Raw genomic sequence first — 21,768 nt, 5'->3', positions numbered from 1 at the left:
GCTGCAGGAGACATTACACTGCTAGACTTTCCTTGGAATGAGGTGTTTATTAAAGGTCAGTCAGGACTCACCACTCCCCAAGCCATCAGGTGGAGAGGCTACACTGAATGATGCATCATAACCAGCCCTTTTTTTTCTTAAAAAATAAACTTTATTTCACAAGAATATTCTTAGCAAACAAAGAAATGTGACCAACAACACAGAGGTATGTACACATTCAAAGATTTTAAGGCTTCATAGATTCCCCCAAAAATATGAATTAGTCCAAATTAGCTGGTCGAACTACATTTTCATGTCATTCGGAAATTAGTGGATATTGTTTTGTTTGACCATTTACATGAACGTGAAACCTTCCATATAAAATAAGAATAAAAGCAAAAAAAAATGCTTCTGTACATAATTCCACTTTCTGCAGATCTTAACCCACATAAGGATTTAAAAACATTTTGACCATCAGCAGTTTACATAAATACAGTCATATAAATAAACAAATAATTTCTGTCCCTTTGTTACAGAATACACGATTCATATAGATCAGTACTTTTCAGAGAGTGATTCATTGGATACATAAATGTTTTCATTTTATGGGCTATTTTTTTTTTTATTATTCATTTATTTATTTTTTAATCTTGATGTTATTTAGCATGATATCAGCCTTCCACATTGGCTGTTGACTAGATAGTAATAGCCATAAGCAACGTGTTGGGTTTGCATCAACTGCCATACAATATTCTTTTACAGGTATTGGAATACAGAATGTCTTTAAAAACTCTGTATGTAGTAAGCGACCATTCTTGCTGAGCCACTGCGATACAAACCAAGTCCTGGTTCAAGTCCTGAACCCGTTTATCATAAAACAACTGATTTTTTTTTTCATACTTGATATTTTTACTGTTCCAAATTTTGGTATGCAAACTGCTGCGCCCACCTCACGGCCTCAGCGATGTCACTGCTACTTCCTGTTCCCTTGGCCACCAGCGCGGAGCCCCCCGCAGCCCCACCCAGGTGATGACACACAGCCACCGCCCAATCAGAGGCCAGGAGGGACGGCGAGCCCTGTGGGAAGGAGAGGACAGCCAATCAGACACTCGATGACAAGGCACCTCCCTCCCATTGGTGACATCGCAGCCGCACCGTCGGCCGTTACCTTGGGAACCTGACAGGCACACAGAACCTTCCCAGAATGCAGCTGGTGAGCGAGCAGCATCACGTGACTGCGAGGAGCGGCGGCGCTCAGCTGATTCACCGTCTTCATCACGATCTGACAGGGAAGAGGTCAGAGGTCAGAACCGCCCAGGTGCATTGTGGGGGGCGGGGAGGGGTGTAGGGTGGGGGCGTGTCCTCACCGACAGGGAGTTGGTGTCCACGACGGACACCAGCACATCCTTCACACTGTTCTTCTCCAGCAGGGCCTGGGCCTGAGCTTTAGCCTGCAAAGCATGATGGGAAACCATGACAGAGTAGTTGTAGCGTGTGTGTGTGTGTGCGGCTGTGTCTCAATTCAGGGTCTGCACCCTTCGAAAGGAGCGTCCTCAGTCTGAAGGAAGCGTTCTTCGAGGACCCAGCCTAGAAGGACGGACCAAACCCCGCCTCCCCCTAACCACATGGGACGGTCTAGCCTTCGGCGTATTTCCTCGTTGCGTCACCGCCGTTCCCTCCTGCTGGCCAACCCCGGAAGTGACATCTTTATAGCATCAAGCTAACCATTGATTCGCCATCTAACGATGTCGTTCGATTTTCAAATAAGTAAAAACCCTACGTTAAAACTGAATATTTTTATGTGAAATTTCAAGACTTAAATTTATACGCGGTGTCTTTACCAGTAGATGGCACTAATTTCAGCTGACTTCCCAGGATCTCCCGATGCTTTGCAGCAGCACGCAAAGCATCCTGGGATACACAAGTACGTGAAGGATAGTAGCAGTGCATCCTTGGAAATCGGCTAAAACGAGGGCGCATTCCGAGGGTGCATTTTGAGCGTCCTCAGGACTTTTGGGAATTGGGACGAGCCTTCGCGCAGTGCTGTGACGCAACTTCCTTTCAAAATGCGTACTTCAAGGATGCAGACCCTGAATTGAGACACAGCCTGTGTGTGTTTGTGTGTGTGTGCCGCTCACCTCTCTGGCCTCCAGCTTCCTGATGGCTGTGTTGCTGCTGCGCTGCAGCATGCGGAGGTGCTCCTGCAGGTGGCGCCGCTGCCACTGGGGGACGGCCGTGTTGTCCACCGCCTGCGACACAGACACACAAGAGGGTGGGTGGGGGGGTCAGGGGTCGGCGGGGGTCCCTCAGCACCACCCCGCTGTCTTGCGGATGAAGGTGTCTACCTACGTCAGACAGGACGCCCACTTCTTTGGCCAGGCGCTGGGCGGAGTCCAGGCTGGTGGGGGCGGAGTCGGCCAGTCTCGCCGCCAGGGAGTCCACGTCCTGAGCCAAGGCGAGGCCGGCCTCCCGCGCCTGAGGGACACGCCGAGGAGGACACAACACCGTTAACCATCACTGTCGCTGTCTTCAGCAGAGCCAACCGACCCAGCGAGTCCGACCACTGGTCAGATTTCACTGGTTAAACTGGTTTTGGTGACAGGAAGTGCTCATTGGGACTGACAGATGAGGCCAGCAGAGGGCGTGAACCTCCTGTCGTATAGTCAATGTCGATATTAAGGGGAGGTATTGGAGGGAGAGATTCTTAACGATTTTTTATACAGTTTGAAAAATGTATTTTTTGTTTACGTTTCCTCCGTCCGTCAGTGTTAAGGAGCAGTAGTTTTGTTTAAATCTGTTATGCAGACTGTGTTCTGTTTGCTTCATTATTAATGCGCTAGGTACAGGATGGATTTTTGAATCGAAAATCGCTTGAATTGAGAAAAGATTTTGAATTGAGAATCCATTTTGAATCGAATCGTGACTTCAAGAATGGGAAACGAGTCGAATCGTGAGACACACAAAGATTCACATCTCTGTCTCGCATTGATCCGATAACATGCGTGGGCATTGCAGTGGGGCATTGCAGTGGGCGTGGCCAACCTGTGTGGCAGCCCGTCCGGTCAGGGCGACGATGCGGCTGATCCCCTTCACCATCTGCCTCTCGGAGACGACCAGCAGGTCATGGATGCCTCCCGTCTGCAGCAGGTGGCTGAGACAGACAGACAGACACACAGACTTCAGACTCCTCCCCTTCACACAGAACAGCGGTCACATGGTCACGGCAGGTGCTGCAGGTCTCACGTTCCACAGCAGAGCTCCACTGACGTCTGCTGGTCTGTGCCTTCGTCCAGCAGGAGGTCCGGGATTGGCACCCCCACTGACACCACCCGCACAGGGTCGGGATACACCTGCACACACAGACAGAAGTACAGACAGATAGACAGTCAGTCAGAAACACAGACAGACAGACATCCTCACTTCACCCTTGCTGTAACCTGAACCAAACTCTAATTTCTAATTAAACTTTAACAGTGTAACTTGGCTGACAAAACAGTGGTATTTGTATGGGACGCTGATGTAGTTGTAGTTTCAAAGGTGTCCAGCAGGTGGCAGTGTCGACAACAAACAAACAAACAAACCACAAAAACAAGGGGTCCTGAAATGCTGGACGCAGCAGCTGCTATGAATTCATTCCTGGTCTCTCTTCTCTACCTCGTCCACCGTCCTCAGTCCCGCGATGCATCTGGCCTCCTGCAGGGGGAGCTCCTGGGTGTAGACGTGACGATTGGCTGCGATGACGTCCCCCACGCACCTGTCCACCTGCTGCAGCTGCGAGACACTCAGGGGACCCTGAAGGAGACACGGAGACGGGCGTCGGTGACGGCCAGTGAGCGCCAACTATAGAGCGTACTCATTGGCCAATGCAGTAGCTTTATTAAAACGCCCGGTTGGCAAGTGGTATTAGATTAATTATCATAAAGATTTATAGAGTACTTTACACAAATACATATAAATGTTCGTGACAAGTACGTAAACATCTTCCTACATTATAAAAAAAAGATTATGTTTGGCTTTTTAGTTTTTTTTATCTTTGTGTCAGCGTGAGCGCAATGCATGATGGGATATATCATGCATTGCCGGGTTAGTGACCATCGGTTGGTCGGTACACCACTTGTAGGCATACTATACCATCCACTCAACGTGGACGTTATAGTAAATACCGATGTTCACTCAGGATTCGTCCACCACTACAAAATAGTGTAAGCCCCTAAAGAACCATGAGTCGCCCCCCGCAGGCCTGTTCGAAAAATAGCACAACTCGCTGAGTTGCGTCTAAAATTCAATTTTATCCAACCTTGTTAAGTCACTGTTGATAATTATTGACAATAATAATAATAATAATATATAACTGAGAAAGTTTCTTATTTCAGGAGAGCGGAGCAAACTGGTCGCCCTTCATATGGACTCAGGACCCATGAAGTCACTCTCAGGTACAAAAAGCTTGGCGACTCCTGCCCCTGATACAGTGCACTGTATGGTGAGTAGGGGGCGCCATTGGACATACCTTGATGCTGAAGTCGAAGCGGAGACGCTCGGCCGACACATGCGAGCCCCTCTGCTGGACGGACGGGCCCAGCACCTCCCTCAGGGCCCAGTTGAGGACGTGCGTGGCCGTGTGGTTCACCATGCAGGACAGCCTGTGGGCCTAACAGACGGACAGACAGTCAGTCAGTCAGTCAGTCTGTATGTATGTCTGACTGACTGACTGACTGGGTGACCCGCTGCTCTACCTGGTCCAGGTGCAGCTGCACTTGGTCTCCGGTCCTCAGACGCTCCTCCACCGTCACCTGATGGAGGACGTAGCCCCCCGCCTGCACCACGGCCTCCACGGGGTACAGCACGTCCTGGACACACACACACACACACACACACACGCACACACACCAGTGGATGAGTCAGCTCCGCCCCCCTCGGGACTCCTCTCACCCTCCTCCCCTAGGGGTCTCAGCTGACCTGCAGGCCGTCCCGTGTGAGGTATCCTCGATCGTGCGACTGGCCCCCCTGCTCCGAGTAGAAGCAGGTCCGATCCAGGAGCACCAGGCAGCGCCGGCCAGCTCCTCCCGCCACCTCCGACACCAGCTCCTCGCCGTCGAACAGCGCCACCACCGTGGCGCGGCATTCTGGGAAAGCTGGGGAGCAAATGGAGATGGGAGGTCTCACTGCTCATTGGCCAGGGCCGTTGTGAGTGTGTGTGTGTGTGTGTGTGTGTGTGTGTGTGTGTGTGTGTGTGTTAGGGCTGGGCGATTTTGGGCAAAAATGAAATCCAGATTTTTTTCTCTGAAAACTCAATTTTCAATTTTGATTTTTTGGGTAAAACTACAAAAGGCAGCAAGTGTTGGAAGCCAGACTTTTCTACAGTATATATTTGGACCATGTCTTTTGCTATGTGCAATGCCACCGCACCCGTAACCCTTTTCCACGTAGCGTCTGGCTTGCTATATGGGACGCCACGTCAAAATGAAGCCGCTAACGTTACCTGCTTCGGAGTTTCAGCCGGCCTTTCGTCTTCGGCAGCCCACAACGCAACACGCTGCTCCCGCTCTGGCTTGTGGTTTTTTGCGAGGTGTTGGAATATGTTAGTCGTGTTGCAGCCTTCAGGGGATACTGCCTTCAGGCATACTTTGCGGCGGGGAGCGGTTTGCTCTTGATCCGAAACAGTGAGGCCGTACCAATTCAACACGACTGACCTGCATTTTATTGCCGTTTTTAGCGACAAATTTCTCGCTTGATTAAGCAAACGCTGACACGCTAACAGCGGGGTGTGGGTGTAGCTTCTCAAGGGGGCAGGAGGACTACGGTAGCCTGGCAGGGCACAGACCCAGAAGCACGCGAGAGGAAAATCCATTTTCCGATCTTCCTTTTTTTAACATCGTCTTGACTGAAAAATCTGATTTCGATTTAAAATCGATTAATTGCACAGCCCTAGTGTGTGTGTGTGTGTGTGTGTGTGTGTCTCTACCGTAGGAGTTATTGTGCTGCAGCCTGTAGTTGTACTTGGGGCTGTCGTCAGTGTGAGGAACCCCGAGACGCTGCAGCTCCGACAGGCTGACCACATCCAGCGTCAGCTGAGAGCCGACGCCCGCCTGGAGCTCCGCCCTCGCCTGTGCAGCACACACACACACACACACACACAAACACAACATTATCAGGATCAGGTCAGGTGCGGCCTCTTCACAATGACGTTGCCCCGCCCCCCTCAGTTGGGGCCACGTGGTGAAGGAGCCAAAGCTGAGGTGCATGATGGGAAGTTCTCACCTGCCGATGCTCCTCCATCAGCCGCTCGAGTTCCTGATGGTCCACCTGGACTCTGGTGTCCTCCAGCATCAGGTCCACCAGGTCCAGAGGGAAGCCCAGGTCCCGGTGGAGGGACCAGGCAACCGAGGCTGGCGCACGCACACACACACACACACACGCACAGGGGGTCTGATTTTGCTAAGACTCCGCCCCCTCTCTACTGCGCCCCCCCAAAACAGCTGACCCCAGGGACTGACCTGGGAAGACGCCATCTTTGTAGTCCTTCCTGTTCAGCGTGCGCTGGATGAGCCTGCTGCCACGTTGCAGGGAGGACAGGAAGTGAGCCTCGTTCTCGTCGATGACGTCCATGATCTGAAAGCACAGCAGTTGTCAGTCGTCGGGTCAGAGTTCCAGCCAGGACGACTTCCTGTTGGGTTGCCCTAATCCTCACCCGGTCTGCGTCCCTGTGGAGCTCTGGGTACACGTCACCCTGCCAACACACAATTCAGCCAATCAATCAACCAATCAATCATTCAATCAATCCCCCAAGTAGTGGCTAATTGGCTAACCAGCTAACTGGAGACATTGGCAATGGGTGTCACCAGCCCTGACTGACATGTCAACCAATCTGATCCGCTTCAAATGTATCTGTTTTGTTTTGTTTTTTAGCTGATGGATTGTGGGAAATGTAGTTCACCAGTATGTGGACCACAGTGGGGACCAGGCTGGCCAGCGTCCCCGGGGGGGCCCGGAGGACCTCTGCACAGAAGCGAACAGCCCGCCGCAGGATCCTCCTCAGCACCAACCTGAAGGAGAGAAACACACTCACAGGTCACTCCCAGCTGATTGGCCGTGTGCGATTGCTCTTGGCTGCCGATTGGTTGACGACTCACTCTGCTCCAGACATTCCAGGATGGACTCCATCCGCGATGCACACCGACAGTGTGCGCACGTGGTCGGCCACCACCCTGTAGGCCATGTCCACCTTCCCCTGGTCGGCCGCCCCCGTCCTGCCGCCGTATGTAGCTGCCGCCGAGCGCTGGGTGCACACACACACCAAGCAACTATAAGCTTGTCTGTCTCAACATTCTCACACACACACGCACACACACACACACACATGTGTGTTGCGTCTGGATCACCTGCTGGATGGCAAGCAGCAGCGGCGTGAACAAGTCGGTATCGTAGTTGGAACATTTGCCCTGCAAGACGCTCACAAGTCGCTCCAGTCCCATCCCAGTGTCCACGCTGAACTGGGGCAGCAGCTGCAGACTGTGGTCTGCCTCCCTGAGAGAGAGAGAGAGAGAGAGAGAGAGAGACACACACACACACACACACACACACACACACACGCACACACGCACACACGCACACACGGTAAGACCATGGAATATCAAACTGGCAATATGGGGAGGCATCAGGGTTTTTTCCAGTGGCCACTTAAGGTACTGCAGCCAAAAACCTCGTAAGATCCAAAAAGCATTTTTCCCAATAGATCACAATACAAAAAGAAACGCCTGTAAATCAACTGACAGGACGACCTTTGACCTGAAACACAGTTCATGATAAATCTTTGTATTGTAGATTTTTAAGTCAGGGACTTTTAACCTTCCTAAAAAATTATAAAGGCCATAAAATTCCCAGACAAATCGCCATATATGCTGCTGCGTCTCGGCTTGTTCTGATTGGCTGATGCATCCGTGATGTATCACTTGTGTTTTATGGGCATGATGGCACGTGGCACTACTGCTACATGTTCTATGGGGCCGCATAAGGAGGAAGAAACCAGGAAACCAAAAACTTTTCCAGCATCTGCTGATATTTAAATGAATGTGCTGCCACCTTGGATCCCAGTGGTTCTGGGTGATTCGGAGTACCGAGCAGCAGGAGCTCACCTGTTGTACTGCATGAAGACCAGGTTCCAGATCTCCACCACCTCAGGACTGTCAGCGTTGACGAGTGGCGCCGCATCCCGCCCCCCCACGTGGTCGTAGTGGATCTCGGTGCAGGGCCCGCAGGGGCCCGTGTCCCCCATCTCCCAGAAGTTCTCCTTAAGACCGAATGGCAGGACACGAGCGGGTGGAACCCTGAGGAGGAGAACAAGTAGTCAAAAAACAAAAAAAAGCCAGAGTCTGACTGTTATCCCGGGGCTTCCTGTCCCAGTGCATGCTGGGATTTTTTAAATTTTATTTATTTATTTATTTTTGCAATTTAGCATCAGTATTAATCATTAGTTGATTCACCTTATCGATCGATTAACGATTAATTGATCCGCACAAATTTTTCTGCAAACCTAAATTTCACAATGAAAAATGTGTCAGGAACACATTATTTAACCCTTAGATAATGTTGAGGGTCCACTGTGACCCATTTTTACATTAGAGAACAGTAAAAACACCCTAAACATTCATCCTCTGACTTTAAGTTGACTTCTAATGGGTCACAGTTCAACTTTTATTTTTTCAAAAAGTTGTTTCAAAGTAACTTGTTCTAGGTATATTATGACCATCACAGTATCTACTGGTGAATTGCTCTTTCCTACACTCTTCTAATGATATTAACTACCTGTGTAAAAAATGTTAAATTAACTGCGACTAATTGAATTTAATCGATTAAATTCTTAATCAACAATTAATCAATAATTGATTAACATCCTTAATCAGTACACATATTTTCAGGACGACCAATGTGCATCAGACAGCAGGATGGTGGTGATGGTGGTGGTGGTGGTGGTGGTGGGAGGGAGAGGGGGGGGGGCGGAGCCGTACCCAATGTCCAACCAGATCTGTCGAGTCTCTTCATCCGCAGGAAGTCCTGAGGCGGCGTCCCCGCCAAAGTAAGACACATACAGTCGCTCCGCAGGTATCCCATAATGCTCCGTGAGGAGGCTCCAGGCCATGTGACACGCCTCCTCCTGCACACAGTTACAGACAGGATGTGACGACAACGCCGTCTTGCACAGCCCACACCGGAAGTCAGCCCCCGGCCCACACTGCTCACTTTGAAGTAGTCTCCAAACGACCAGTTGCCCAGCATCTCAAAGAAGGTGTGGTGATAAAGGTCCCGGCCCACGTCGTCCAGATCGTTGTGCTTCCCGCCGGCGCGGACACACTTCTGGCTGTTGACCACGCGGCGGTAGGAGGCCAACTGGCTGCGGGGGTCCGCCGTGCCCAAGAGGATGGGCTTGAACTGAGAGGACAGTGCAGACAAGTGTCAACAACAGCAGTGGCGATGGAAGAGAAGATTCTCTTTAAGTTATTGCTGATGAAACTAATTTTCAAGAGACAATTAATTTTCAAGGAGAGAATTTTTTTCCCCCCTTGTCCTTCCCGGCCATCATGACAAGCAGGAATGTCTCTAAATGTCTTTATGATGACTGACAGATTTATTCTCACAAGTGGAGCCTGTGACCTGAGACTGGGATCACCCAGGTCAGTTCAGGAACTACCTGTTGAGTGGTTTCATTATTATTATTTCATGTTATTCTGGTCACAACAGGACTGAGCGAGGGACAGGGAGTGAAAGAGAGAATAGAAAGAGGACCCAGGTGAGGGGTAGGGTTGGAGAGAGGGACAGAGAGAGAAACTGGCAACAAGATACAATACTGTGTCATGACCAAAGCAGATTAAATCATCATTTCATCATTTGTCACATAATGAACAAAATTACTGATTAAAAAAAAAGGATAAATAAAGATAAATACACAAATAAATAAATTTGTGTGACAAAACGGACCTGATTCATGCCGGCATTGACGAAGAGCAGGCTGGGGTCTCCCCGGGGCCGGACCGGGGAGGACGGAACCAGAAGGTGCCCGTGTTTGACCCGGAAGAAGTCCAAGAAGGTGCCGCGGACCCGGGCAGCGGACAGCTCCGGTGGAGGACAGTCTCCAAAGGAGCGCGGTGAGCCGTAACCGCGGAGGCTCAGCAGCTCGCCGAACCTCCGCCGTAGCAGCAGCCGCAACATGAGGAGCACCGGGCAGCCTCACAACACGGACAACACGACACTGTCGCCCCGACCGATTGACGGAGTGTCCTGACGCGCATGCGCGTTCAGAGCCTTCTTCCTCTTTCGCTACAGAAATCGCCCGCCACACTGCTGCTACCTGGTGGTTCACTGTGGGAGGTGCAGAGAGAGAGAGAGAGAGAGAGAGAGAGAGAGAGAGAGAGAGTGTGTGTGTTTTAGTCACACACACACACACACACACTCTCTCTCTCTCTCTCTCTCTCTCTCTCATTCTTTCTGTAGTAGTGATTGTGTTGTTTTTCGCGCGCGCAATCATCTCACACAAGCCAAATTTGTCTATGTTGCCGAGACTCTCTTCCAGTAAATACTGTTATAAAAACTGACTTAAGACACTCTCTGCTCTCAGGAAAAACAGCCAAGAACGCTGCTCAAATCAAAGATTCTACCCGTTATTTACTCAAGACTGTTGTTTCAAGTAAGGCTACTTTATTTCAAGATTATTATTTATTTTAAAATGACAAAAGGTGAAATATTGAATGTCTTTTTTCCCCCCATCGAGATGAGAAATATTTCAATGCGGTGGTTCTAACAGTCAACATAACAAGATCTCAAAATGTCAAGAGTGTGGGGGGTGTAAACCTTTTTTTTTATTTTTTATTTTTAGTTATTATCACTGTCAGTATGAAAAAAAATGCATAAATTATTATTACTTTTTTCATTTAGTTTTACATGAAAAGATGATTCAGTCAACATCTCTTACTGCCCCACCATGATTTATTTATTTATTTTCTTTTTTTCTGGCACACATGTACATTAACATATTCAAACAAACATCAGTCTGTTGTTGATCTTCATTCCACACGGCTGTGTATCTGTCACACCATCAACAATACAGATGAGAATGAATTGTCCTACCGCCATACAAACTACGAGTCCTTAAGAATATATATATATATATATATATATATATATATATATATATATATATATATATATACACACATATATAAAATAAACATGTGGAGTATTACTTATAATATTTATATATACTGTATTTATCCAGAAAACTTTTACCTCAATGGTAAACAAAGCACTTTTTTTTTTTAAAGTGTTATTCAAGTATATAAAGACATAGCATTAAATAAAAGATGGTCGCACCTGTGTAACAAATCGCATCTCCCTCTCTCATCTTTGACTCTTTATAAAAGAAAAACGCATCTTGTTGTATTCGTCTGACAATGGTTTCTCTTTCCAGTTTAAATATGTTGTACACTTTGTTAATCCACTCATGGCCCAAAAGCACTCCAGAACCGAGCCCAGTGCCGGTGCCGTAGGGTCAGTGAACGTCTCAGCCAATCAGCGCTGATTAGCTTCACCTGTTGGAGGTGAGCGCGGCGGCTAGAGGCCACAGTTGAGCACAATTCCCTTCGGTCGGTGTTGTTGGCGGGATGCAGAAGGGCCTGAAAAAATACTTCGTCAACATGGACGAGTACCTGACCAGCCTGGGCTTCTACCGGAAGATGGTGGCCCGGGACGCGTCCAGCCTGTTCCGGGCCGTGTCCGAACAGGTGAGCGGCCCCGAAGGCCTACACGACTGGACTGTTGGGACCGGAGAAAAGGGGGGGGGGGGGTTTGGGCAAACTCGGAAACTTCAAAGTTAGCCGGAAGTTAAATGTCGGTCCTTGTTTTGAGGAAAGCTCAAAGATTTTTCGCCCCTTTTTCCTCGCACTCACAAATTACAAGTATCCAGCGCAGTTCGCTCGGGATAGGTTTAGCAAAAGTTAAGCTAGTAAAAAAAATAGGTGCGTTTGTTCTTGTCACCCCACTTTTTTTTCTTCCTTCCTTCCGGCGCTGCTGTTTCATCATCATCATCATCATCATCATCATCATCATCATCATCATCATCATCATCACCACCATCACGTGTCTTGCGAATGGACGTGTCCGTGTTAGCTGTACTACTCTCAAAACTACCACCAGAGGATCCGACAGGACTGCGCCGACTTCATGAGAGCCCAGGTGCAACTTTGAGCCGGTGAGTCAGGGCTCACTGTGAGCTGAACCAATCAGGGAACAGCCGCTGAACTGGCAGGTGAGCATCTCTCTCTTTGTCTCTCAGTTTGTTGAAGGTTCCTTTGAGAAGTACCTGGAGCGTCTGGAGGACCCGAAGGTGAGGTCAAGGTCAGGGCGGTTGTCCTACCATCCAGGTGGGACTAAACTGAAATCTTCTGGATGCGTCTTGTGTCTTCATCCGGTGAAGAGCCCCGTAGAAAGGCGGTAGACGGGGAAGGCGGGAGGTCATTGGCTGAACGGCCTGTCAATCACAGTGAAACGGCGTCCTCCCTGGGGGGAGATGCCGTGAGAGTTGTGTGTCTCTTATTAGTGTCCCACCCAGGCTAAACTCTGTTGCAGCAGCTGGTGCTGGTCTCTGTTGGGTGGATTCCAGAGCAGCTTTTTGGCCACTTGAGTGTCTGACCTTTTGACTTTGTGTTTGCCTTTCCAGGAGACGGTGGGTCAGGTGGAGATCAAGGCACTGTCTCAACTCTACAGGTGAGGATCACAGGTCATGGGCAAACTACGGCCCGGGGGCCATATGTGGCCAGTTAAGCTTTTAATCCGGCCCGCCGAACATGAAGAAATTATATTAATTGTAAGAAAGTCATAAATTAGAAAAGTGTGCGTGTCTGTGTGTAGGCGCTGCTTCCTGATCTACCGCTACCCAGGCAAACCAGCCACCATCATCTCCATGGACAACTTTGTTGACAAGGTGATAAAGGGTCTTCCTGTCTGGCCTGGAGCTGCACTGTGATTGGTCCCCGCTGGCTGACTGTCTATCTGTCTGTCTGTGGTTTTTCCCCAGGTGACCTTGTGCTGCTCCATCAACGGCCACTATGACATCGTCTACCCCAGGAGCTACCCGGCCACGGCTGCCCTGTGTCAGTGTGAGTAGGAAGGGGCCTCCTGCCGGGTCGATCAGGGAACTCTGTTGTGTGCTGTGCGCGTGTACGTGAGCGTTGTGCATTGGGCGCAGCTCTCTTGTACGAGCTGCTCTACATCCGGGTGTTTGGCGTGGAGGAGGCGGAGCTCAGTCTGGCCTCAGAGGCCTTCCGTCTGGGGGGCCGTCGCTACAGAAACAGCCTGTCCATGTGCAGCGACATAGACGGCGGCTACGAGATGCCAGAGACCCACAGGTACGGCACGGCACGCGATGCCCAGCTGGAGTCTGATTGGTCCGTCAACGTGTACACAGCAAAGAAAAAAAAAAAATCCACGTTTGTACCCGTCGACTACAGGGACGATTCGGAAGTGGGCGGCGCCACCGTGGAGGACAAACATCGCGCCGTCACAGACGATGCGAAGGTGAGCGGCCTGGTGATGTCATCACAGGTTGTTTTTTTTTTTTTATTACATTTTTATTTTCACTTTAATATGTCAGAGAATGAGGAGACGTTAGATCTGTGATGGCAGTCAGAGGGAATCGATCTTGAACAAATGAGTTTCGAGTCTGGGGTTGAACAGAGGAAGTAGAGAAGAGAAGTGGATGTGAAGCATGTCTGATGGGAGTGAGTTCGAGAGTTTCCAGCCACTCTGCTCCCCATGGGGGAGGTGGGGGTTGGGCAGGTTGTGGATGGCTGTAAAAGTACACAGAAGAACAGATCTGTGCTGAACTTTCTTTGTGTGACGGCACATTTTTTGACGTTGAAAAAATTTGATGGCACACCGCCAACCAAAAACATTATAAAATGACACTTTTTAGCCTAATGATGACAAAATAGTCTCTTTATTTATTGATACTCGGGGCGTGTTTTCATTGCCTCGCCTCGCCTCGGTACGATTGTGTTTTCATTGGCTCTGTCATCATGAGACCGTGGGCGGAGTCGACGCGGTAAAGCGGGACAATATTTTCGTCAGGGTCATTTCTTTGCGACGCACAACAGCGCAGCAATGGACAACGTAGAGGTTGTTTTGCACCTGCTGCTCGGCCTGTGGTTGCTCTTTAATTTCTGTGTAAACCTTAACATTGCGGACTGCCCCGTCCAGTTCCCGCTGAATTCTGTCTTCCGCCACCACTGACAAAAAAGTGTGGACCTCGGGAGTTTGTCCACGGCAAAAATCGCTCGGCCATCTTCACATCTAAAACGCACGCCACCTACTAGAACCGTGACAAAAAAGAAACGGCGGTTGGGTTTTCGCGCTGTTTTCGCGGAGAGTCGCTCTCACCTTTCGTCAGAAAGTCTGAGCCAATCAGTGCCCTGCTCGTCGCTGCGTCGCCACTAAACTCGCTTCGTCTCGCTCGGCCCCTCAACGATAGAGGAACCCAAACAGCACCCCCTACAACTGTGTAGTGGCCAGTGCGAGCACCCTAACACCGTACCGTGGCGAGGCGAGGCACGGCACGGTACGTTAGTGTGAAACCTGGGCCTGTTGATGAGCACACAAAGCTGATGAGGGATCCAGGGAAGGAAACTGGGCTCACATGCCTTTAAAGCACAGTCACTCCACTGTTGAATGTTCTGTTCCTTTTAAAAACCACGTCAGTGAAATTGGATAATTTTATCATGGCGCACCTGAGGAGCTGACGCTAACTGTTGCTCTCATTGGCCAGCATGCCGGCGAAGCCCCGCCCCCCACTGCCAGACTGTCCCTCCCATACAAGGTGCTGAGGTCTCTGGATGGCGAGGTGTACAGGAACGTTGAGTTTGACGTGTGGCAAGACACCTGCAAAGGTGAGACTCAGAGGCGGTGGGGTCATGTGACCATGGGGGGGGGTTGCAGTCAGTCAGTCACTTGCTCATCCTGCATGTGTGTCTCAGAGATGCAGAAGACGGAGTACATGGTGTTCGCAGGCAGGCAGTACTTCCTGGGAGACAAGTGCCAGGTACAGAGAGCCACTGACTGAATGAATGAATGAATGAATGAATGAATGAATGCTGCAGCAGTGGTGAACCCTCCTCCAAAGCTCCACTCATTTGTGAACACACTGGCTGTGTCTTAATTCAGGGTCTGCATCCTTCGAAGCATGCATTTGAAAGGAAGTTGCGTCATAGCACTGCGCGAAGGCTTGTCCCAATTCCCAAAAGTCCGAAGGACGCTCCAAATGCGCCCTACTTTTAGCCGATTCCAAGGCTACACCGCTACTATCCTTCGCGTACTTGTGTATCCCAGGATGCTTTGCGTGCTGCTGCAAAGCATCGTTGGTTTCTGGGAAGTCGGCTGAAATTAGCGGCATCTACTGGCAAAGACACAACATATAAATTTAAGTATTGAAATTTCACATAAAATATATTTTTACTTATTTGAACATCCAGCGCCATCGTTGGATGGCGAACCAATGGTTAGCTTGATGCTATAAAGACGTCACTTCCGGGGTTGGCCAGCAGGAGGGAACGGCGGTGGCGCAACGAGGAAATACGCCGAAGGCTCGACCGTCCCATGTGGTTACCGGGGAGGCGGGGCTTGGTTCGTCCTTCTAGGCCGGGTCCTTGGCAGAACGCTTCCTTCAGACGGAGGACACTTCCTTCGAAGGATGCACACCCTAAATTGAGACACAGCCACTGTCCAGTGCAGCGTCTAATTGCTTAATCCAGCCCCAGCTGTGTTCTAGGTGCGTCTGGAGCCCAAGGGAAAATATTACAACGCCTTCATCCAGGAGGTGGGAACGCACCCGTCTGCAGTCACCGTGTTCATCGAGGAGCTGGGAGAGAAGTAACACACACACACACACACACACACACACACAGGTCTGCCTCAGTGTTGTCACTCAACTCTCTGTGTTCCAGACACCTGGTTCCTCTGACTGACCTGAAACCAGTGAACCCAGTTCCTGCGTGGAATGTTGCAGCTCCCACCAGGAAAGGAGACCTGGGTGCGTTCACCGACCGCTAGCTGGAAACTTCCTGGAGCTTCTCCTACCAAACTCTCTGTAACACACTAAACTCTCTAACACGCTCTTCTCCAACCTGCCGCCGACCCCTCGCGACCCCTCCAGACTTGGACTCCCGCGGCCAGCGGCACCACCGTCACCGCTACTTCCGGAAGTCGCGGGGCAGCAGCGGGGTGAAGGGGGCGGAGCTTCTGATCACACAGGCCGCTTCCTATGGCAGCCCGGCCCCCTCCGTCCTGCCCCCCCGTTTCCAGCCGGCAGGTCACCCTCGACCGGGCCCGCCCCCAGGGGCCATCGCCTACGACCCCTACGCCCCCCCACCCCATCACCCGACAGCCCGGCCCCCCCGCTACGGAGCGGCCAGGTGAGCTCACTAGCGCTGCCACTAACGATTATTTTCATCATCGATTAATCGGATAATGGCACATTTTCTGCAGCTATCGTTACAATTTAGCTTTAAGTTGTTTTAAGTATTTTCTAACCAACAATAAAAAATAATTTTAATCCAAATTTCCGTCGGAAGTAATATTTCTTTACAGCTTTATCTACTGTGAATAACTGTCATAATGTCCTAAAACTCCCGCGATTTGTTGACAGATTAAAATCGATAATCAAATTCATTGTGAACAAATGTAATTATTGATTTTTATCAATTTAATCAATTAGGTGTGTGTGTGTGTGTGTGTGTGTGTGTGTGTGTGTGTGTGTGTGTGTGTGTGTGTGTGTGTGTGTGTGTGTGTGTGTGTGTGTGTGTGTGTGTGTTTCGGTCAGAAGCTCCACCCGTTTCCTGAACCGCCACCTGATTGGTCCCCAGCTGACCTACTACCACCCCAGCAGGCGCTACTGCCACGACTACGACAACTACGGCTTCAGGTCGCGGTAAAGAACTCGGTGAAGCTGCTCTGATGACCCAGACAGGTCATGATGGTGGGGGTGCTGCTGCTTCTCTGCAGTCACAAGGGTTAACGGTGCAGATTGTGCGATCAGCACAACGATTCAGCAAATTATGGCACTAAAACAGAATATAGTTTGTGTAACGTGATTTTTACCTTAAAACCTTAAAAGCTACTGATTCTTGCTGATAATAATCATGCAAACAAAACTACTGCTCCTAAACTAAAGACAAAAGGAAACATTTATTCATGTTCAGGCTGTATGAGAAATTATATTGTTGGATCAATAAAACTATACAAAATGAAATTTTGTAGATTTCAAGATATTACTAAAGAATAAAATTGCCTAAATACAATTAGGCTGGCTGAGGCTAGTCAAGGCTACCTGAGGCTAGTCAAGGCTACCTGAGGCTACCAGGGAGGGAAGATTTTCGAAGTTTATTCATCCATGCAAAATAGTAGCGGATAAGAATCACAATTTTTACATGAATTGATTGTTTCCCCCACCTTTAGTCAGGATTGTTCTTTGATTCAAGCAGTTCACCCTATTAAGTGAATCGCTTTAATGCGACAGTCAGCATCTGAGCAGCATGGAAGATGTTTTCCTGTTCGTGTGTCACTGTGGTGCTGTTGTGTTCAGTCGAAGTCGCCGTCAGCTGGCCGCTCTGGACAAGGAGTCTCAGTATGGCTTCTCAGCCGAGGTGGGGGAGGAGCACCCTGACCTGGACCCCACCCTCTCCTACTACCAGTTGGATGACGGCGCCGACGGTGTCTTCACACCGCTGCTGGTAAGAACCAGTAGCGGAGCCGACGCCAGCAAAGGGCAGCGGATCCAGTTGACCAGTAGGGGCAGCGGATCCATTTGACCAGTAGGGGCCAGTGGAACCAGTTGACCAGTAGGGGGCAGCGGAACCAGTTGACCAGCAGGGGGCAGCGGAACCAGTTGACCAGCAGGGGGCAGTCGGGGAGAGAAGCAGCTCCAGGCTGATTGCAGTTCATCATCTCTCCACCAGCCAACGACACCTGTGACTCCTCCTCCCTCAGGGTCAGACTGTGACTCCGCCCCCTTCCATCGGATCCATGCCGCCCACCTCTAGCACTTCCTACATGGTTGCCCGAGGATCGAGACCCCTCCCTGCCGCGCCGCCTCCTGGTAACACCCCTGTGTGTTCTTCGGACGACGACCAGGATGCGAGCACAGTGGAGGACCAGGGTGAGGAGCTCGCGTTGTGGGTGGTAGTGCTAGCTAATGTTTTAGCTGGGCTAATTGCACTCTCCACCAGGTCGCGGTGTTAACTCCCTCGTGCAAACAAAACTACTGCTGCTAGCAGCTAAATTAAAAATTATTCATTCCTTTAAACTACCTATTCTGTGCGTTTGTGTCAGCTGACTTCGCAGATGACTACATCTACATGAGTCAAGGTGAGCAGCCAGGTCACGTGACCTCCACCTGTCCACCCTGCACAGATGTGGACAGGAAGTAAGTGACCTCGGTGTGCGTGCGCGACGTTGCAGATCAGGGCTACCCGACCCCGGGCGTTTACGCCTCTGCCACTGCTGCTGCTGCCGAGCCCTCCTCCAACCAGGTAACACCCCCACCTGCTGGTGCGGGGTTGCAGTTACACACCAAACGCATAGATGGATACCATCGACCAGTGGTTCTCAACTGGTGCAGTCTCAAGACCCATGTCATTTTTTTCCTTATGATGAAGTTCGGACTTATTTTTATTCCACAAAAATAAAAAAGCTGCTAACTCACTCGTCTAGTGAAATAAATTATTGAAATTATTTAATTTGTCCTGCATAATAAATGCCCAACATTTTCTTTTAAAAATATATGTATATTAAAATCCCTTTTTAATTTAATTCAACTGCCCACGAAGCTGCGATCGACCCGATCAAAACAGCTCTGCGACCCACTTTTGGGTCACGACCCATCAGTTGAGAAGCACCACCGTAGACGCAAACACAATGTTCCATTGTTTTTCCTCTGTCGCCGTGTGGACAGAATGAGCCCGAGGGCGACGCTGCCCACTCGCCCAAGAGGCCCGAGATGAACTTTGGCTATTCGCAGCAGGTGAACGAGCGCATACCCAGGAAGTGAGCCGGCGGGCCGCCGCAGACTCACTCTCTGATTGGCTGACACTGGCTGTGTTCCAGGTGGTGAAGCCGTTAGCTGTCATCTGCTCCTCCCCCTCCTCCTCCTCCTCGCCGTCCTCGCCGTCATCGCACGTCGCTGCGGCCGCTCACCATCCGCCCAGCACACACACGCAGTCGCGCTCAGGTTGCATCCACACACACACACACACACGCAGTCGCGCTCAGGTTGCATCCACACACACACACACACACACACACACACACACACTTCTCCTGGAGATCAATGAAATATCTATCGATCTCTCCATCTATCTCACAAAAGCACTGGAAGCAACAATGTTTCTCATGTTGAGTGGTTTAGTTATTTATTTATTTCATTTATTTTTTGTTTTTCCCCCACAGTTGCGATGGCGGTCTCGGCCACCTCCCCCTCTTCCTGGTTTGTCAGTGAGTTGGGGGAGACTCTGTCCATGGCTCCGCCCCCTTACTCTTACGACCCCAATGGGAGTGACTTACCACGAGGTCAGCGGTCAAACATTGTGTCTGGGTGGGTTTTGTGTGATTCTGGTTACTCACTGTGTGTGTCTGTCTGTCTGTCTGTCTGTCTATACAGACTGCAGAGTATTGCAGTATTACTTCAATCTGGGAGTCCAGGTAAGACTCGTCAGCTCCAAGTGCACCCCCCCCCCGCCCCGAAAGCCCCCCTCCCCTCCTCAACCATCTCTGCCCCCACCCTCCTCCTACAGTGGTACCATCAGACCTGTTGGCAACAGCAGCAGCAGGTCTACCCCCCGCCCCCTGCCGAGAGCCCCTACACCTACCAGCACTACAGCCCCTACCTGAGCCAGGAGCCCCCGCTGCACGGTAACACACACACACACAAACCTGTAGATGGTGCTGTGGAGTTCGTCCAGGGACAGCAGCCTCTGCTTGACGAGTTGGCTTGTTCAGGGCTTCACCTCCTTCTGCTTTGAGGAGGTGGTGTTGGTGTTTGAAAAGGTGTCTTTCTGCCGTAGCTCCTCCCTCCTACCCTGAGACAGGGAGGCCCCCCCACCAGCCTGCCTCCTACCCAGAAGGCAGCAGGGCAGCAGAGGGACAGACTGAGGGACAGAGCAGCGGTGAGTGGAGTCCTGGCAGCAGTAGAAGTTCATGCAGGTTCTTTTAAATACCTTGCTGACCTCGGTGTGTGTGTGTGTGTGTGTGTGTGTGTGTGTGTGTGTGTGTGTGTGTGTGTGTGTGTGTGTGTGTGTGTGTGTGTGTGTGTGTGTGTGTGTGTGTGTGTGTGTGTGTGTGTGTGTGTGTGTGTGCACTACCAGTCAATAGTTTGGATACACCTTCTTCATGCAATTGTTTTTTTTATCTTAAACTTTCTACACTGCAGATAGATACTGAAGACATCAGATATATGATGTAACTATGCAGCAAATAAAAACATGTTGAATTGTAAATATGCTTTTTCTGAAAGGTGGCTATTTTGAAGAATTTAAATATAAAATGTTTGAGTTATTTTACACTTTTGTTTCCTACATAATTCCATGTGTGTTCATATGTAGTTTTGATGCACACATACTGTATGTATACATGTCTGTATTGTTTGTTGTTCACATTTTAGTGATTTTGATGAGTCTTTTAGATTTGAGATTTGGTTTTGCATGTGTGCAATATTAAGTTTATTGTTTAGTAATAAGCTTGGCTTGGTCCATATTCAGGTTGAAGCAAAACTTGTTTGGGTCCATATAAAAGGTTCCCTGTTATATCTGTAAATATCAATGTTGACTTTATCCAAGTTTTAAATTTTGGCCCACTTTGTATTGGAGTTTGACACGCCTGACATTGTGCAAAATGACACAAATTTCTTTTTCCTTCCATTTCGTTAGGCCCCACATCCTCCATGGAGAGCACCTCCCCTCTCAGCCCTGCCCCCACGGGCGCCGCCCCCTCACCTGTGCTCTTGTACTCGGAGCAGGCAGCCCCTCCTCCACTCATTCACCTGCCGTACGAAGCTCCGCCTCCGCCAGCTTACCTCCCTGCCGCCCCCCCCACAACCTCTCTGTCTCACTCCAGCCATCCCCACCCCGCCCTCCTCCCGCATCACTCCTACATGTCGTGCCTGCCCTCCTCCACCCACTGGGGGGCGCTACAGACTGGCCACGCCCCCAGGGTCTACTGCCCCACCTCAAATCCCCACCATGTGGTCAGCTACATCTCTGCTCCGCCACTGCATCACGGCACCACGCACTACATCCCGCCCACCATGTAGCACCACCCACTGCGAGAGCTCCAGCTGGAGCTGTTAGCTCATGGCTAACGAGCGCTGTTCCTTTAAATTAGCAATGCTAAATGCCTGCGTACTAAACAAACACCAAAAAAATTGAGACATTATAGTATATATTTAAAAATTTGCTGTTACAACAAAGCCAGAGAAGTTGGTTTAATTTAGTTCAGTTTAGACAAACCTGCCATTGATGACCTCCATGAGGCAGGAAACGGCGCCCTCTGCTGCCCGACAGTGGACGTTAGATTTTTGTTCAGCGTCACGATTTTAGTTTAAGTTAAAAGAGAGAGAAGATTGAAGAATGTAAAAAAAACAAAAAACAGCCAGCCAACCAAAGGTGGGGCTCCATGCTGGGCATGGTCAGTCCCTGGTTTATTATGGGATGTATTTATTTTGTGACTGTTCAGGGCAATAAAATTTGATGCAGCAGCCGT

The 21,768-nt window shown here is 50.0% G+C and overlaps 2 protein-coding genes across 2 annotated transcripts; one reads left to right on the top strand and one right to left on the bottom strand.

The window, feature by feature from the left end:
* Nucleotides 1-611: 611 nt before the first annotated feature.
* Nucleotides 612-10,260, bottom strand: aars2 (alanyl-tRNA synthetase 2, mitochondrial (putative)). Its single transcript, XM_076051415.1, has 22 exons — nt 9,952-10,260; nt 9,217-9,405; nt 8,985-9,130; nt 8,112-8,303; nt 7,359-7,503; nt 7,110-7,255; nt 6,914-7,022; nt 6,668-6,706; nt 6,474-6,588; nt 6,238-6,365; nt 5,942-6,083; nt 4,936-5,111; nt 4,713-4,826; nt 4,487-4,627; nt 3,634-3,771; nt 3,223-3,329; nt 3,022-3,130; nt 2,329-2,454; nt 2,118-2,228; nt 1,347-1,430; nt 1,148-1,261; nt 612-1,056 (listed from the first exon to the last, which is right to left on the bottom strand). The coding sequence occupies exons 1-22, from the start codon at nt 10,180-10,182 to the stop codon at nt 889-891; spliced, it is 2,970 nt and encodes a 989-aa protein (XP_075907530.1). The 5' UTR covers nt 10,183-10,260; the 3' UTR covers nt 612-888.
* Nucleotides 10,261-11,439: 1,179 nt separating this feature from the next.
* Nucleotides 11,440-21,765, top strand: alg13 (ALG13 UDP-N-acetylglucosaminyltransferase subunit). The gene is given in 26 exon segments (XM_076051416.1): nt 11,440-11,750; nt 12,136-12,197; nt 12,199-12,217; nt 12,302-12,352; nt 12,686-12,732; nt 12,877-12,949; nt 13,043-13,124; nt 13,214-13,373; nt 13,476-13,542; nt 14,789-14,909; nt 14,997-15,061; nt 15,788-15,888; nt 15,963-16,048; nt 16,172-16,430; nt 16,838-16,945; nt 17,600-17,747; nt 18,004-18,172; nt 18,346-18,381; nt 18,475-18,545; nt 18,968-19,036; nt 19,120-19,243; nt 19,462-19,581; nt 19,673-19,713; nt 19,806-19,923; nt 20,076-20,177; nt 20,937-21,765. Coding segments are annotated over 26 exon segments (2,802 nt in total). The 5' UTR covers nt 11,440-11,630; the 3' UTR covers nt 21,320-21,765.
* The last annotated feature ends 3 nt before the right edge of the window (nt 21,766-21,768 follow it).

This window comes from Nelusetta ayraudi, unplaced genomic scaffold (assembly GCF_046127955.1).
Source record: "Nelusetta ayraudi isolate G7.1 ecotype Tasmania unplaced genomic scaffold, CSIRO-AGI_Nayr_v1 ptg000134l, whole genome shotgun sequence".
NCBI lineage: Eukaryota > Metazoa > Chordata > Actinopteri > Tetraodontiformes > Monacanthidae > Nelusetta > Nelusetta ayraudi.
This window is presented reverse-complemented; position numbering and strand designations above follow the sequence as displayed.

What these genes read in the sequence shown, in the direction of transcription:
- aars2 (XM_076051415.1), bottom strand. Translation starts at nt 10,182, where the DNA reads ATGTTGCGGCTGCTGCTACGGCGGAGGTTCGGCGAGCTGCTGAGCCTC. An exon ending in GACTGAGGACGGTGGACGAG is followed by an intron (nt 3,330 to 3,633) that starts GTAGAGAAGAGA and finishes CTGTGTGTGCAG; the next exon opens with GTGTATCCCGACCCTGTGCG. An exon ending in GTGGAGCTCTGCTGTGGAAC is followed by an intron (nt 3,131 to 3,222) that starts GTGAGACCTGCA and finishes TGTCTGTCTCAG; the next exon opens with CCACCTGCTGCAGACGGGAG.